Raw genomic sequence first — 17,583 nt, forward strand, 5'->3', positions numbered from 1 at the left:
CGCGCAGTGCACAGGGTCCGATGGCGGTCACATTGCTGGTCCGGGCGCCGGTAGGTGGACTGGCTTCAGGCCGCTAAGCCGCTGGGACCCGCGCCGTAATGGTCCTAGGGCCCGGATGTAGAGGAGGCTGTTACCCTCGGGCTTTTCGCCTTCCCGTCTCCCTGCGCTTGAGTTTGGGGTCTCCAAAGGTGAGTCACTTCTGGCCTATGGTCCTTAATCAAGACCAGGAATTATACGGAGCGCTTCCTATTTGTGAAACCCAGTAGGATGAGGTAAGGAAAGGCTTCCAGGCACAAGACCCAGCACGTGCATACGCTAGGATGTGGCACGGAACGGGAGTGTTCGTGAAACTGCAGATCTCTGCTGTCTGTTGCGCCGAGAGAGCAGGTGGGCAGAAATCAGTGCTGGAATGGCACGTGAGGTGCTGGGCCTTTATTCTGAGGGTGGTGGGAGCCATAGAATGTTTAGAGCTGAGGAGGGAGGCACTCTAACTCAGGTCTTTACAGGCTCCCTCTGGCGCAGAGGGGAAAACAGACTGTGGGGGTGAGGGTTGTTTGTTTCCCTGGTTTTCAACTAGCCATATTTTCCTCTGATAAAACCCAATAATTCATCTTTTATTTTTACCTATTTTCTGAATTTGATTTGCTGTATAAGGATTTTTTCACCTGTGTTAGCTAGGAGTATAGTTCTGTAGTTTTTTTCTTGTGCTAAGTTTTTACATAAGTTATGTCGGCCACTTAAAATGAGTTGGAAAACGTTTGATCCTCTATTTTCTGAAAGGACGTCTTATTGTATTACTTATTCTGTAAATGTTTCCTAGAACTCACCGGTGAAACTGCTTAGGCCTTTAGTATCTCTCAGCAATGTATGATAGTTCCTTTCACTTCTTGAACATATTACATTTATTTCTAAATACCTCGTATTTTGATGCTTTTGTAAAGGATTTTTTTTTCCAATTTCCAAACATTCATTGCTAGTATATAGAAACAAATAATTTTTGTATATTAGCCTTTTTTATACTGGGACTTTACTAAGTTCAATCATTAGATGTAGGAGCTTTTTAATGAATCATTTAGAATTTTCAACATAATGTTGTATGTGAATAGACAGTTTGGGTTCTATCTTTACAATTTTTAGACTTTTTTTCCTTATGTCACAAACACATCTCTAGTGCAATGTTAAATACTTTGAGTTCTTTATCTGATTTTAAATCTACAAAGATTTCACAAGACTGGATATTTAAAAGGCTTCACAAGCCTCCAACAGCACACTCAGATAAGGCTTTTATTTACCAGCAAAGATAAAGTACCATAAGAGAAAAAGAATACAATCCCAAATGCACAATCAATAAAAGAAAAAAATGGATAAATTGGACTTCATGAAGATTAAGAAATTCTACTCTAAGAAAGATATTAAGAACTGAAAAAAAGAGACAGCCCCGATGGCCTAGTGGTTAAAGTTTGGTGCTCACCGCTTCAGCGGCCTGGGTGTACTTCCCAGTCATGGACCCACACCAGCAATCTGTCAGTTGCCATGCTGTGGCAGCAGCTCACAAAGAACTAGAACAACTTACAACTAGGATATACAACCATGTACTGGGGCTTTGGGGAGGGAGTAAAGAAAAAGACTATATATATATATATATTTTTTTTTTTTTAATGAAAAAAAAAAAGCCATAGACTGTGAGAAAATACTGGTAAAGCATATATCAAATGAGGAACTTCTATCCAGAATATATTAAAAAATCATAAAACAATTCTTTTAATAACAGGCAAAAATATGCACAGATAATTCACTGAAGAAGATACATGGATAGCAAGTAAACAGGGAAAAATGCTCAACACTGACCATTAGAGAATGCAAATTAAAACTATAATGAACTACCACTATGCATCTACTAGAATGGCTAAAATGAATAGCCCACATCTTACACACAACAGTCAACAAGGATGTGAAAAAACTGAAAATCTAATATACTCCAAGAGGAAATGTGAAATGGCATAACCACTTAGAACACAATCTGGCAGTTTCTTAAAAAGTTAAATATTTGGACCAGCTTCCAGCATGACAGTGTGAGATGCTCTGTGGGCCTGCTGCCCATTAAAACTGGTGAAAATTATAAAACACAATTTAAAGTCTCTGGAAATGGTCCTAAGGGTATACAGCAGATGAAGAAACATTTATTCAAGAAAACCTAATATTCAGTAAAAACAGCAAGCACCAGTCGCACTTGAACCAAGACCACTCCCTCTCTCCTCCCTCCAAACTCAGACAGATGAAAACATCACTCCAGCCTGATACAGCCAAGAACACAGGGCTCTCTCTCCCTAGAGGTCCCAGGCAGAGCGCTATCTTCTGAGGAGGGGCAGGATGTCAGCAACTCTCATCCTGCAGCCAGTGTGCATATTTGGATGAATGATGTTCACTTGCTGGCTCCCTCATAAAGGCTACTCACAGAGCTTCTCTGTTTTAAGTTAGGCTGACTAGGAGACAGCCCATGCTCTGCACTCCTAAGGCCTTCCTCCAGTCTGAACTTTATGGTGCTGAACAAGGTGAAGCCTTTGGCTGAAGCCCTTCTTCATGGTCACTGTATTCTTATGGCCTATCTGAGTTGTGAAGTTTCTGTTGATGGATCAGAGCAGACCTTTGGTTAAAGGCTTTTCTACATTAGCTGCCTTCAAGACTTTTCTCCGCTGTGAACTTTCTGGTGTTGAATGAGGTTGAAACGCTGGCTAAACGATTTTCCACAATCACTGCACTCATAAGGCATTTCTCCAGTGTGAATTCTCCGATGTTTAACAAGGCTGGAGCTGTGGCGAAAAAATTTCCCACATTCCCTGCACTCATAAGGTCTTGCTCCAGTGTGAACCCTCTTGTGTTTAACGAGGCTAGAATTCTCGCTAAAGAATCTTCCACATTCATTGCACTTAAAAGGCTTTTCTCCAGTGTGAACTTTTCGGTGTTGCATGAGGCTAGAGCTTTGGCTAAAAAATTTCCCACATTCACTGCACTCATAAGGCCTTTCTCCAGTGTGAACTCTCCAATGATTAATAAGGCTTGACTTGTGGCTATAGAATTTCCCACATTCACTGCACTTATAAGGTCTTTCTCCAGTGTGAACTCTCTGATGTTTCATGAGGCTTGAGTTAAAGCTAAAGAATTTCCCACATTCACTGCACTCATAAGGCCTTACTCCAGTGTGGATTCTGTGATGCTGAACAAGTGTGGAATTATGCCTGAAGGCTTTTCCACATTCACTGCACGTAAAAGGCTTTTCTCCAGTGTGAACTCTGCGGTGTTGAATGAGGTCGGCATTGCGGCTAAAGGATTTTCCACATTCACTACACCCATAAGGCCTTTCACCAGTGTGAACTATTTGGTGTATAAAAAGGTTAGATTTATGGCTAAATAGTTTCCCACATTCACTGCATTCATAAGGCTTTTCTCCAGTGTGTAGTCTCTGGTGCTGAACAAGTAAGTATTTCTGACCAAAGGCTTTCCCACATTCGCCGCATTTGTAATGCCTTTTAACAGGGTGAAAGGCCTCCTCGCTTTCAGTGCTCCTGTGTGACTCCCCTCCGCTGTGAGCCAGCTGATGCCTGAGAAGACCAGAGGTAGTTGGGGAGTCCTTCTCACCCTCCTCTGTCTCTTTTCTTAAGAGTTTCTCTCCACAGTGCAGCTTCTGGTATTGGTGAAGCTTTGCTCTGAGGACTCCTACATAAACACTCTGCTCAGAAGGTGCCTCCTCAACCTCTGCTCCATGCCAACAACCTGAAAGCAGAGAAATGCTGATAAAGTGTAGGTAGACTTCAGCAAGAGGGGGAAGCACCCTCACAAATGTGTCTGACACACCCAGTAATGAGTCCCTGGCATTGCTGGCAGAATGAGGGACCTGAGGTCAGGGTGAGGAAGGGTTCACTGTGTGGTGCTGGACCTGGCAAGCTCACAGATCAGTGGGGGGCTCAGGAGCAGCAAGAACATAGGATGGAGTGCAGCTCAGGGAGGAGAGGCAGGGTCTCCAACACATTCCTCTGCAAATGACTGTCAGCAGGGCCTTAGCTGCTGGTGACAGAGGAACACAGTGCAGAGGGGTGTATCCAGGCCCAGAAAAAATGGCTGGTATTTGAGGACTATTTAAGGATATGCCCATCTCATGACACATTCAGTGAAAGCCTGTATCACAACCTTCCATGTTCTCCTGCTGCCTCAACATCCCCATAAACAGGCTGTGAACTATGCAACCAGGTGCACCAGTGTGATAGGGTGGAGCCCTGCCACAAGTTCTCCCTCCTGCCCTCCTGACTCACACCTAGTGCCATTCAAATTCACTAATGAAATCCCCTCAAACCTTTTCTTGTGTACCCTACCCTGACTCCCAATAAAAGCATTTACCCACAGGTCCTCTCAACTTTTCCCCTGCTTGGTTGAGCCTGCTTCCTTCCAGGTGACCCACTCCTGGCATGCAATGACTCTCTTTGTGTCTCTGGGACCTGTAAGTATAATAAACAGGCCTCGCCTCTGTCTCTTGTGGTGACTGTACCTAACTGACCAGCTCATTAAAAAAAGAAAAAAAATGAGGGGCTGGCCTGGTGGCATAGCAGTTAAGTTTGTGTGCTCCACTTCAGCAACCTGGGGCTCACCAGTTCAGATCCCTAATGTGGACCTTCACACCGCTTATCAAGCCATGCTGTGGCAAGTGTCCCACGTATAAAATAGAGCATGATGGGCACAGATGTTACTTCACGGCCAATCTTCCTCAGCAAAAAGAAGAGGTTTGGCTGCAAATGTTAGCTGAGGGCTGATCTTCCTCAAAAAAAAGAAAAAGATTGGCATCATGAATAGGATAGTTTAGTCACCAGCAAGGGTGGACACAGGAGATGCCCCTTAAACTGCCTGGCTTATGAACTGGCTGTCCCTGTTCGGTTCTACCATCTGGGAAGGCTCAGTGTCACGTTGGCACTCGCGTGTGCTGCTCTGACTGCTTTGGGTTGTCTCTCTTAGGCACTGCCAAGGCGTTCCCTCCTTGATTGTGGATTTCATCCTCCAGATTACCCCAAGACTCCACTTCTGGCCAGCCCTGACTCGACAAGATGGGGAGAAAGGTTATCCCAGCACTCCCTGACTAAGGGACAGGCTGGCATAATTAGCTAAAAATATTATGAAGGTTCTGCTGAGAATGGACGAGTGACCTCCCTGCAGCCAGTAAAGCAACACTGGGTCTCAGGTGCAGGCTGTTAGCTGATTTGTCAACAGATGAGGGCTGGGTAACCTTTGGGAGGTCACTCCTGTGAACTAGTGGCACCACGACTGGGAGCTTCCTCATGTTCATGTTCCTCCTCAGTCCTAACCTGGGGTGCTGCATCCCCCTCAAGAGAAGTCCACCACGGCACCCTGTGAGGGTCGATGTGCTGGCAACTCCTTCTCCACTACATGTCTTGTTGCTGTCGCTCTTTGTCTCCTGATCCTATGGGTATCCTGGGTCCCATCCCCAGAGATCAGTGGCTCAAGATCTTATGGCCCTGGATCTCAGCAGGAACATTTAATTTCAGCATCTCCCAATAACCAGAGGAGGTTAGCCAATTGTTCAAGAAAGATAAAACATCAATGCAGCATTTCAGGGCTCCACTTAGTGGTGCTGCCTATCAACATGCCAACTACTGCTCAGCTCCCCAGGTCTAGGAGCAATCCCCCAAGGGGATCGGGCCACCATAGCTCCCCTAAAGGGACCCCGACCCAGCTGAGGTCACTCTAGAGAGGGAGGCTGCTGCCTATGAGATGGGCTACAAGAAGGAAGAATTCAGGGTCTTTCCAGACCCAGAGGGTCAAGAACATGGGAGTTCACAAAGAGTTAAAAACTGAAATTCATGATTTCATGAGACCAGAAATCCAAATTATTCGTAAAGATTTCATTCAAAGAGATGGGGAAATGGGAGCTTTACTGAGCGTGCGTAGTACAGGCTTGCAGCTCCTGCTCACGGCCCCAGAGATGAGGCAGCTGCCAGCATTACTAAAGAGCCTAAGATACTTAATTTACTTAAAGCCCCTCTGGCTCTCCAAGTTCAATTCTCACATATTTTGGGGCTGAAGGCACCCAAGGAGGAAAGAGTGCATCCCAAATACCAGGGCAGGCATGACAGAGGCCAAAACTTTTGATAAGATTGTAAAAGCCTCGGACAAGGAACCGGGAACCTCTACCACCCCTAGGGATTCAGAAGCCCTGCCGTTACTGACCTGGATTTTCATGGCCCTGAGATGCCCAGTGGAAAACTATCAAGGAAGCACAAATGTTCCTCTGCAAAAACTGGATTGGTTCAATGGATCATTCAGTTCTTTGGACATTCAGACATTCAAGGAAAACTCTGAACATGTTTCTAATCTAGAGGAAACCCCTTTGTCACAGATTCCAGGAGTAGTTCTTGCAGGCACCCTTCTCAGTACAGGGCAGCGTTGCTTGTCAGCATGTCCCACACCAAACAGGAGGCCCTGGATGGAACTGATCTCCTGACGTGCCATGAGAGCTCTGCCCACCCTGACTCAAATTCTCACATCGCAGCTGCCTCCTGCTGCTCAGGCATCCCCCTCACCCCAGCATTCAGCCTGCTCCTTCTTTCCCTATTTGGTGACACCCTCTACTGCCTCCAGGTGATTCAACTCGTGCCACTTACTGACAACTGAGAGACCCCAGTGTGCCTCATGAACCAATTACTAGGCAAGCCATCCCCAAATTACAACTAAAGGAGATAATATTAAAAGATCCTCGCCCATTACCCACAGGTCTGGTGGCTGAGGGAACCACTCCTCCTAGTCCATCCAAGGAGGCCTCCAGCTCCGAAACCAGCAAAGCCAAGGCCTCTCCAATGGAATTCAGCCAGTCTCCAGGCCTTGTCGCACCACCCAGGGACAGTCACCCATATACAACTCTAGTAGTTGACTGGAACTCTAAAAACAAACATTTCCTATCTTTACTGGATACAGGAGCCCACGTTACCATCATTCCAGGCAGCCCATTCAAATTTAGAGATACCCCTTTTAAATGACAGGGTAATGCCGGTAAAACTATTCATGGCAAACAAATTGGAATAGATGTCAATATTGCAACAACCTATATTGAACAGCTGCCCATCAGTAACCCATAATGCTTTGAGTTTTCCTCCTACAGACAGAGATGCCATTGCAGGCCATGGACAATGCTGCGACAAGTCTAAGTTCCTGGCCCTGCTGGTCAGAACTACAAAGTGAGAACCTGTGGGGCTGCCCCTGCTGGTGGTGACGGTAATAAACATGCCACGATATCACCTGAAACAAGGTACTACTGGCCTTCAGCCAGTTGTTCCAGATCTACTACAAGACAGGGCGATTATTCCCACTCTTTCTTTCAGTAGTCCTATGTGGAGGGGCTTAAAGGCTTCTACCAACAGTGCACTTAACCATGGATTACTGAAACCTGAGCTCAAGTTCCCCCATCAAGGCTCTAGTACCTAACATAATCAGAGTAACTGAAGATATCCAAAGGGCACCCAGTGACATGCAGATCTGGCCAATATATTTTATTCATTGCCTATTACCGATCAGCCATAGTCCTGGTTCCCCTTTACATCTAAAGGAACCCGACACATTTACCGAGTTGTCCGTGAGTAATTTAAACAGCCCGGCCACTGCCCACAATTTGTACTGCCAGGACTTGGATAGGGCCCCCCAAGCCCTCGTTCGCTTACACCACCCACCTTCATTCCCAGCCGACTCACCGGGATGGCTGCACATTACAATCGAGTCACCCCCAGGCTTACTGCTTGTGCCCAGGAGCCAGCCACACTCGGCCATCCCCCAGGTGAGGGCCTTCACCCTCCTTACGATAGCCACCTCATGGGCACATTATGCCTTAAATAACAGCACCTTTGGATTCTACTGTGGCCCAAACTCATGGACACAGCCTCTTACATACTTTTCCCTGCCAACTCCCAATGAAACTGTACCCCAGTGGGCAGTGGTTACACTGAGGGTCCCCACAGTTCTCTATCCACCAGTACCTCCCCTTTTCTATCAACCCAAGGAGGCCAGTAAAACGGGCAATATTTGTTCCCATCTTAATAGGACTTGCCATAGCTGTAGGAGCCGCCAGCAATGGTGCCAGTACAGCAGCCATTGTCAAACAAGGTCAAATCCTGACTGCCAACCAGCACCTTTTGGCAGCCCTCTCAGAGCACAGACAAAGGCTGCACCTGTGCAACAAGCCCATGAGCATCTAAGCCCAAATGGTCATGGATAACAGACAGGCTCTTGACTGTTTACCAGCCAGGAAAGGAAGCGTCCGTGCCATCCAGGGTGCTTCCTGCTGTACATACATTAATTCTGCAGCTACAGGCCAAGCTATGAGGATGAGGCCAAGAGGTAAAAATCCCTCATAGCATAACAAAAACCTTCCACCAGATTCCCTGAACCCCAGAGGTGCCTGTCCTGTTCTCTTGGCTTTCCCCTACTAAATGCAGTGCCTGGCTGTCGCCTGACCCCATCAAATGCATAGTAGGACTCCTCTTAGTTGTCACCTTTGTCAAAGCTTGCCTTCGGTGGCTAGACCAAGCTATTCCAGTCACCTTTAACATCCACTACCCAGGTGGCAAATGTTATCCATCTCAATTAGTATTGTTAATGGTCTTGAGGCACCACAGGGTCAAGTATATTATAACCTTTAAACCTTCCTATCTTCCTGCTGCCTCAACATCCCCACAAACAGGCTGTGAGCACCCCACCCAGATGACCAGGTGCACCAGTGTGAAGGCTGGCCCCTGCCACGCTTTCCCCTTCCTGCCCTCCCATGACTGTGACCTAGTGATGTTCAAACGTTCCAGTGAAATCCCCTCATGCCTATTCTTCTGTTCTCCCCACTGACCCCCAAAAAAGCACCTGCCCCCAGGCCCCCACACTCTCTCTGCTTCCCCCCCGCCTGGTTGAGCCCACTCCCTAGGAGCTCCCACATCACCCTCCTCTCAGTGTACAGTGACTGTCTCTGTGGACCTGTTGACCATAATAAACTTTGGTTTTTTTCCTGAGCTTCTCCTGTGTTTCCTCTTGTGACTGCACCTCACGGACCATGTCATAAAAGAATACAAAAGAAGGCCACTGTTGGAGAGGGCTGCAGAGGGAACAGTGGGGAGGCCAGGGGAGATGTGGAGGGCAGGGAGGTGGGGGATAGCCCTGGGTCAGCAAGCAGAGCAGACAGGATAGGTGGGTGACTGGGAAAGGAAAGCTGGAAACCAGCTGTGGCCCCCAAACCTCAGGGCCCACTAGCAAGACTCTTGGTGTGATCTGAACCCAACCCTGAGTTCACATCTCTCCTCTCCTCCCTCCAAGTACCTCTTGGCATTGCTGCAGTCATGACTCCACAGGCAGGCACAAAGGGCTCTCCCCACCGCTCCCACTGGGTAACTTCATGGGTCCTGGAAGATGCAAGTCCTAAGGGAGAGACAAGACAAGTGGGTCAAAGTGACCCACCCCACAACAGACCACAGGAAAGAAAACTAAATATGACAGCAAGAACCTTGGAGGAGAGTCTTGCAGAAACAATCCAGTCAAGCAGTGGCCATGTTGGTGGCTCAATTCCTGGCAGAGGCAGATCCCATATGTCAGCCAGAGGAAGAGGGCAGAAGCCGGGGCACAGAACTGCCACGGATCTTCACGGCATCGCCAGGCCAGGGAGAGGCCAACACGGTGTCATGCATTAGGCTTTGGGGCAGCTTGGGGAGAGGAAGGGCAGTGCACACAGCCCAGGCTCTCACAGCACCTACTCCAGGACACTGAAAAGGAAGCAGGGCCCGCGGCCCAGCTTTGGGAAGGACACACCTGCCCCTGGAAAAAAGGGGAAGAGCAAAGCCCAGCCCAGGATGCTGGAGAGGGTTGTGAGGACCTTACCCAGAGAGGCCATCAGTGCAAAGTTCTCCAGCATCACATTGTGGTATAGGAGTCTCTGGCCTTCATCAAGGAACCCCCACTCCTCCCAGGAGAAGTACACAGCCACATCCTCAAAGGTCACGTGACCCTGCCAAGATGGAGACAGTTAAGTTTATGTACAGCCTCCTTTCCCAGGACTCTAGGCATCCCCCCAAACATCCACCCTCCTCCCTGACTCCACACCTCAGAGCAGATACCAGGCCCTGGTGCCACTGAAGCCTGTTCTCTCCTTGTTGTCCCTTTAATCACTGTGTTCAGCCCTCAGCAACAAGAGGCAGTGGGCAGAGAGATGTCATCTAACCTCTGGGCCTGGCATGCAGAGCCTCACCCTTCTGCCAGACAATTCACCTGGGGTCCCCCTGATTATGCATCCCAAACACAATAAAATTTGGGTCGCCATTCTCCCTTCAGCACCAGTACAAGAGCCTGGGGCCATCTGTTGACCTCCCTTCCCAACATGCACCTCACTATTTGTACAACACTTCCCTTCACATCCCCGACCCCTCACTGCCACCACCACCCCCTACACCATATCACATATCTCCCTGGCCTCACCACATGCCAACGAGCACATGATATCCAGAGGGTGCTTGGCAAATGGGGTCGGAATCCCATCGTGTCCCAGACTTCCAACGGCCCTGACTGCCAGGGGCAACGCACAGGCCTGTTTTGAAGGCCTCCCTACCTGGCCCTTATCCTTGCTTCATCCTCAGCCACCCAGAACCACAAGGATTTCAGACACCCTCAGCCCTCTTCGAGTTCTGTGTTGCGAAGGTGTCCCCTCACCAGTCTCAGCTTCCTCTGATCCAGGCCCACCTGTGTCTGACACCAGGCCTACTGAGTCTCCCAGAGGATCCCATTTGACCTTGAGCTAATCCCCAGGTCCCAGCAAGGGTCAGAACAACAGCCTGGAGAGCCCAGAGTTGGGGGATAAGCAGTGGCGCCAGCTTTACTGTCATCTCACTGCTTTGTCTCCACATCCATCTCATGTCCAGTCCTCATGGAAACTGGCTGCTAGCCAGATCCTCCTCACTCCTACACCCCCTCCCCATGGCCACTGTTCTCCCTCATGTATCTTTGTGAAGCCCACCACCTCCATGCAGGTGTCTAGCAAGAGACCCAGTCCTTGGCCCACACTCCCTTCCCTCGTTACCTCCTAGGACCTGAAGATGCCCCCTGCCAAATCTTATTCACAGTTCCATCCTGGTCCACACACTATCCGTATTGTGGGTGTCTCCAGTCTGAAGCCTACACCTGAACTCCACACTTGTCTAGGTGCCCACTTGACAAATCCACTCAACAGTCTCTGGAACATCTCAGTTCAACATGGCCAAAACCTGACTCCTAATATTCCCACTGAAAATGCTCTTACCACCAAGTTTGACATGGTGGTACTTCCCTCCTAGCTCCTAAGATCAGAGTCACCCCGACTCCTCCATTTCTCTCTCGTCCTCCACATCAGAAAGTCTGCTCGGAGCTACTTAAAAAACAGACATGGACTCCAACACATCTCCCACTTCCACAGCCACCAATCTGGTCCAGCTACCACCAACACGCACCTGCCTATCGCAGTAACCGCCTCCCTGTTCTCCCTGCAACCCAGCAATCTGCTCTCTACTCTGCAGCAGAAAAAGCTTAAGTCTGGGTTGGATCACTTCCCTCCTCTGCTCCAAACCTTCCATGGCTCCCACCACCCTCAGAATAGAGGCCAGCTCCTCAGGCTACCATTCTAGCCTTAACTCCTGCTTCCTGCTGTTTCCATCAGACATAATGGAGACCTAAGGTTGCCTGAGCAGGCCCAGCTCAATCTCACCTCTAGTATTTTCTAATGTTGATCACTGTGAATGTACTATCTTCTAAATGCCATGCCACTGATTGCCAAAAATGGGAACCAAGCCATATAATCCCTGATCTGGACTCAGAGCCCCGACCTTGGGTGATCACCTTCCAGGGATCTGAGATGAAAAGGTAGGGAGAGTAGCAGACAGAGTCCCAGGACATCACAATCCTAGAGCCCATGAAGAGGGTGAGGATCTGGGACCCCCTCCACTTACCTCTGCATGGTATGGAAGTGATTCCGCAGCCACAGGAATCTGTGGGAAAGCAAGGCCGTGAGAAGCAGGCAACCCAAAGGCTCATCCAAGCCCCTCACACTATCTGGGCCTGTGTCCTCAGTGATACCTCTTACCAGCTGCATGACCTTGGATGAGTACTCAACCTCCTCTGTGCCTCAGTGTTGTCATCTGTAAAATGGGGATAATAATGGTGCCCACCCACTGGGGCTATTGTTTGTATCAAACTCATTCCTATGTGCCAAGTACTAAGTATCACCCCTTACTGTCCCCATAATTAACACTTTTGTCAACATTTTCAGTGCAAATGAACTGGTAGGTATTGAAAACGTGGATTTTTTTTTTACGTGCCTTTTAACTAAGAGAATGTGATATTTAAGACATTTGATTTTAATAAAATGTTTAGCAGTATATTAAAATTTCAACCAATTATTAAGTGATTACATCAACTTAACTTGTTAAATCCACGTTATTTTAATTGCCTGTGTGTATACATACGTACATTTGTGTGTGTATATATGTATATGCAAATACATATATATATATACTTTTATTAATTAGTACTTAAGTATTTCATAAACTCACAAGTTAATAAACTGGGAGCTTGGGCCTGAGGAACCCGAGCAGATCTTAGTCCTGTTGGCAATGTGGCTGCCTGCTGTACTATTCTGAAGGCAGTCTTGCTGGAGGCCTTTCCATTGCAGCAGTTGCTCATCCCTCCTGCCCTGAAGGCTGCGGGAACTTAGGCACCAAGGGGGTTCTCCACTAGCCTGGCTGAGCTTTCCTTTTCTCCACAAAGCGTAGACATGTGGGCCTGCTGAGCCTGGAGTGGGAAATCTACACCACGGAACATCTCAGTCTCCATCCCAGCCCTGGATCCTTACACCCTATAACCCTCCACTCCTGCACACACCAGCTAGAACCATTTTGGACCACAGGAATCCAGCCTTCCGGAGGCAGCCCCACCCTGCAGGCCCATCTGAAATAAAAACTTTAAGATTCTCCTCCTAAATATGAGCCCGACCTTGCCCTGGTCCAGGCCACTACCCACCATCCCTTGGATACCTCCAGCCCTCTCCGGAGAAATCCAGATGTGAGTGAGCAGACTACTCACTTGCTCACTCACTCACTCCTCTAGGTTATCTCAGGATTACCATGTCCAAAATCCCATTCCTAATCTTTTCCCTGAAACCTGCTCCCTGTGTCCACTTCCCCATCTCCATCCTTCCAGATAGTAAGGAAACAACAGACAAAAATGCAAATCGAAAAAAACGGGATGGTCCTTCATTCCCTACTTTCTCTCACAGCTACATCTGATGCAGCAGGAAATCCTGTCTGTTCAGTTTTTACAACCCATCAGAGATCTGATCATTCCTCCCCTCCCCACCGCCACAACTACCATCATGGTCCGGTCCCCACCAGAACTATTAGTCTATTGTACTGACTTCCTCACAGGTCTCCTTGTCTCCAACCTCATCACCCCTATCCCAGTCTGTTTTCCGGAGAAGCCTCTGGAACACTTTGAGAAACAGATGGAGTTCCTGTTCGCAACCCTCCGTAGCCACCAGCGCCCTCAGAAGGAAGGCACAACCGCTATGACTGCCTTTCCACGTGTGACTCGTCCCGTCACAGCTGTTCCCTGCAGACCGGAGACAAACCTCAGGTTTAGGAGTCGGGGCTCAGTCCCACCTCTGTGCCTTTGCATGGGCTGGTCCCTCTGCTTGCAGTTCTCCCACACACCCCCACCCACGAGCGCCCCACAGTCCGAGACCAGAAGCTTGAGACCAGAAGCTTGAGCCCGGGTCGCGCACTCGGGGCTTTGGGGTCGGGCTGCGCTGCGGAAGGGCGGCCCGGAGCCGAGCGCTCACCTGAGCCAGCTCCCTCCGCGCGGCCGCCGCCATCGGCCTCGGGGGGCGGAGCGGGGCCGGGAGCCGAGGACCAGGTCGGGACCCGGGCATCCCCGTCCACGACTCAGATTCAGGGTCCCCCCGGGCGCCGCTGCCGTGCCTCAGACCCGCCTCTGTGCAGCGAGGACAGCGCCTGCCTCCTCTCGCGCCTTCCCGCTCTCGTCACCCGAGTCTAAAACCAGCTTTCCGGAGCCTTCGAAGAGACTGGCCGACCCAAGAGACCCCAAAATGACCGCCCCTTAGGCGGAGCCGGAAGTCCCGCCCAGTAGGGCGCAGCGCCTTCTGGGTAATGTAGTTCCCACAGCGCCAAACGTTGAGGAAGTGGACAGCACTCCAGAGACGCCGGTGGAGGGGCAGTCAGGGCCAAGAATTCCGCCAGACTGTCATTCAGAGACTATTCTTATTGTAGGTGGGCCTGGATTTCAGTTTCCCTGCGCAGATGGTGTTCCAGTCTTTCCTTCTCCTGAAGGACTTAAAGAGGATCTTCAGGGCCACAATAAAGCGGTTTCCTTGGACTGAACCAGTCAAATATTACCAAATCTCCCTTGGCAAGGGGACGCCCAACATCAAAGACAACGATGGTGAAACAATACCAGTTGTGTGAGAAAAAGAAAAGACTCTGAGTTCTGGATGTAGGTGGTGAGATAGTTGGGGATCCCAAGTGTTCACCTTCCTCCCTCTCCCCACAATCATTTGTGCCCTTTCCCTTCCTGAGGGACCAACATTGGGGTTCAGGAAGGACAACAGGCCTCAGACCTATAAGCCAACACTCCTCTCCCCCGAGATTTCTCCTCTTCATCTCTTCCTAATCCGTGTTCCCACTGCCCTTTCATTTCCAGATACAAAGCCAACTCCCTTCAGGTGGGAAGGATGCTGGACTGTCATTGACACCAGGCAACTGTTGATAAAAGATGCCAACACTTTATTATGTGTTCTCCCACCACCTCCCTTACCACTGACTCCATTTCTTTCATATCAATCTTCACTTCCCCCATTCTTCCATCCCTTTCATCTGTGGGCTGAGCAGTGACCAACTTCATCACAGCCTTGGAATGACTCATGAGGACAAAAGATGATGAAGCATTCACTCCTTCTTGGAATTTTCTGGAACTAGGTTTTCAGTACTAACTGATTCTGGAAAGGAGGAGAGGATTCAATATTGGAGTAGAGAATATAGGATGATAGAGTGAGACCCAAGGGACCTGAGTTATTCAGATAAGGCCACAATGTGGCATGTGAACGGAAGGGAGGGAGGAGAAACAGGAGAGATAAACCCATCAACAGGTGTGAGATGAGAAACTCCTCCCTTAACCCAAACACAGGGAGACATGTATCACTTCCTTGAAATGACATCTTAGAACAGTAGATCTGGATCATTCACCCAATGGATTACTGATGGGCTATGAAAATGAGCTGACCACCATACCATGAACCATGTGGATGAATCTGGCAAACATGTTACAGAATCTACAAAATGTAGCAGAATGCATTCACTATAGTACAATCTGTGGAAAATTCAGAATCTGGCAATATTAGACAGTCTATCATTTAGGGAAATATAGATGAATGGCAAAATTATAAAGATATCAAGAGAATGATTATCAAAATGTCAGGTGACCTCCAGTGGGCCAGAAAAACATGTAAAATGAGAAAGGGATGGGGACACCTAAGAAACGTTATATATTCTGTTTTACGCTGGGTGATGGTTTTCTAGGTGTGGTCTTTATAAAAGAAAAAATCAATTTGCACATCTACTGTGAACATTCCACTGAACGTATGACAATTTTTAAAATAAAGAAAAAAAACTATGTAGACAGTTTAGTTTAGTCACAGGAATGGACAAATGGATGATTACAACAGACTAAAACAGCTTCACATGGGTGTGGAATTCGAAATAACATGGTCAGTGAGTAAAGAACAGACATCTAATCATTTAGTTTAGGTAAAGTGATTATCTACTGTCAGAAAATATACCTGAAATTTCTTTTAATCAGATATGGTAAGACACAGAGACACAGAAATGATTTTCCTGAAGGAAGATGTTTATACTCAGACCTCTAGAAACAGGAGGCATGGCATGTCATGCAGGGCCACATGGGGAAGGACCAAGGTGGATCATGAGGCAGAAGGGAGAGAGGGAAAAGCATGGCCTACAGCCATTATTGGGGTTGTCACCGGAAGCAATGGGCGAGGCAGGTAGGTACATTGAGTAAGGGTGGAATTGGATAATTTGAGTAACTCTGGTGGACTCTGGCTGTAGGGGTGGTGGGTAAGACTCATCAGCTGCTGCTCCTTCTGGGTGAAATATACAGCTCTGTTCCTGAAAGTGTCAATGTTTTGTTTACTCCAAGAAGAAGAAAGAGGTCTCCACTCACCTGTAGGAGAGCACTTGAGCAGAGAACATGGGCTGCATGTCCGAGTCTGCTTCACGGTGGCTGTGTGGAACTTCAGAGAGCTGCTTTGCCTCTCCTGGATTTTGTCATAGATACAGTGAGGCTGACCACAGGGCCAGGTCCTGCATGAACGATGATAACTGACAATGGGGAAGATGTTACTAACCTCGAGCTCAAGTTTGAAGGGCGAGTCACAGGAAGGACTGAGACCCTTTCCCCGCTGGCTACCAATGTTCTTCTGATCCACCCAAATTAGCCAAATAGAACTTGATTTGTTTTTTGGTTTTTTTTTTAAAGATTTTATTTTTTCCTTTTTCTCCCCAAAGTCCCCGGTACATAGTTGTATATTCTTCGTTGTGGGTTCTTCTAGTTGTGGTATGTGGGACGCTGCCTCAGCGTGGTTTGATGAGCAGTGCCATGTCCGCGCCCAGGATTCGAACCAACGAAACACTGGGCCGCCTGCGGCGGAGCGCGCGAACTTAACCACTCAGCCACGGGGCCAGTCCCTAGAACTTGATTTGTTTTGAAACTACCTTCTGCCTGATGTGTGGAGAGTGAGCTAAGGCAGATCAAGAACTGGTGTTGGAGATGGGGCAGAGGCTGTTATGTAGTCCGGAAATGTGTTGCTGGCAGACTGGCCAACAGGGTGGAGTTGGAGGGATTGGGAAGCAGAGGTGACAGGACACGCGGATGGTTGGAATGACAGCGCAAGGCTCAGGCAATGACAGTTACCCCCTCAAACCCTCTGTATCTATGGGCCGGCAGGGCTTTTCCCAGGAAACACGTTTAAAGAATAAATAAGGCTGAAGGCTAATGTTTCTGGGACACAGAAAAAGCAAGATTCATCCCTGTCCTCAAGTCAGTTACCTGGGCATTTGAATTTTCTGCAGCCTCATTTCTCCAACATAGAAGGGGCCAGATAGATGACATTGGGTAGGCGGCCGTGTTGGGCAGTGGTTAAAGTTGGGGCTCCGTGAACTCCATTCCCAGCTGTGCTACATGACAGCCATGACTGAGGGCAAGTCATGGACCCTTTGCAGGCTCAGTTTCCTCATATTAATCTGGGTGACAAATGCACCTCACAGGGCTGTCGTGCAGGTAAAAGGGCACAGGATTTGTCAAGCATCTGATGCAATGTTCAGGGCATGGAAATGCTAAATAAATATCAATTATTGGTATAACTATTGTCACTCATGGTGTTACCTCTTTACACTGTCCTTACCCCACCTCCACCTTACTAACCAGGAAAGCTGCCAGTAAGCCTGC

General features: G+C 48.4%; 1 protein-coding gene across 3 annotated transcripts; it reads right to left on the bottom strand.

Moving 5' to 3' along the window:
• Nucleotides 1-1,737: 1,737 nt before the first annotated feature.
• Nucleotides 1,738-14,106, bottom strand: LOC124249896 (zinc finger protein 773-like). 3 transcript variants are annotated; one of them, XM_046681428.1, is made up of 6 exons: nucleotides 13,886-14,106; nucleotides 12,603-13,656; nucleotides 12,000-12,038; nucleotides 9,907-10,033; nucleotides 9,352-9,450; nucleotides 1,738-3,771 (listed from the first exon to the last, which is right to left on the bottom strand). In XM_046681428.1, the coding sequence occupies exons 4-6, from the start codon at nucleotides 9,938-9,940 to the stop codon at nucleotides 2,678-2,680; spliced, it is 1,227 nt and encodes a 408-aa protein (XP_046537384.1). In that variant the 5' UTR covers nucleotides 9,941-10,033; nucleotides 12,000-12,038; nucleotides 12,603-13,656; nucleotides 13,886-14,106; the 3' UTR covers nucleotides 1,738-2,677. The 3 variants fall into 3 exon arrangements, with proteins under 3 accessions (XP_046537384.1, XP_046537382.1, XP_046537383.1); XM_046681426.1 differs by lacking the exon at nucleotides 12,603-13,656; XM_046681427.1 differs by lacking the exons at nucleotides 12,000-12,038; nucleotides 12,603-13,656.
• Nucleotides 14,107-17,583: the final 3,477 nt, after the last annotated feature.

This window comes from Equus quagga, chromosome 13 (genome assembly GCF_021613505.1).
Source record: "Equus quagga isolate Etosha38 chromosome 13, UCLA_HA_Equagga_1.0, whole genome shotgun sequence".
Lineage (NCBI taxonomy): Eukaryota > Metazoa > Chordata > Mammalia > Perissodactyla > Equidae > Equus > Equus quagga.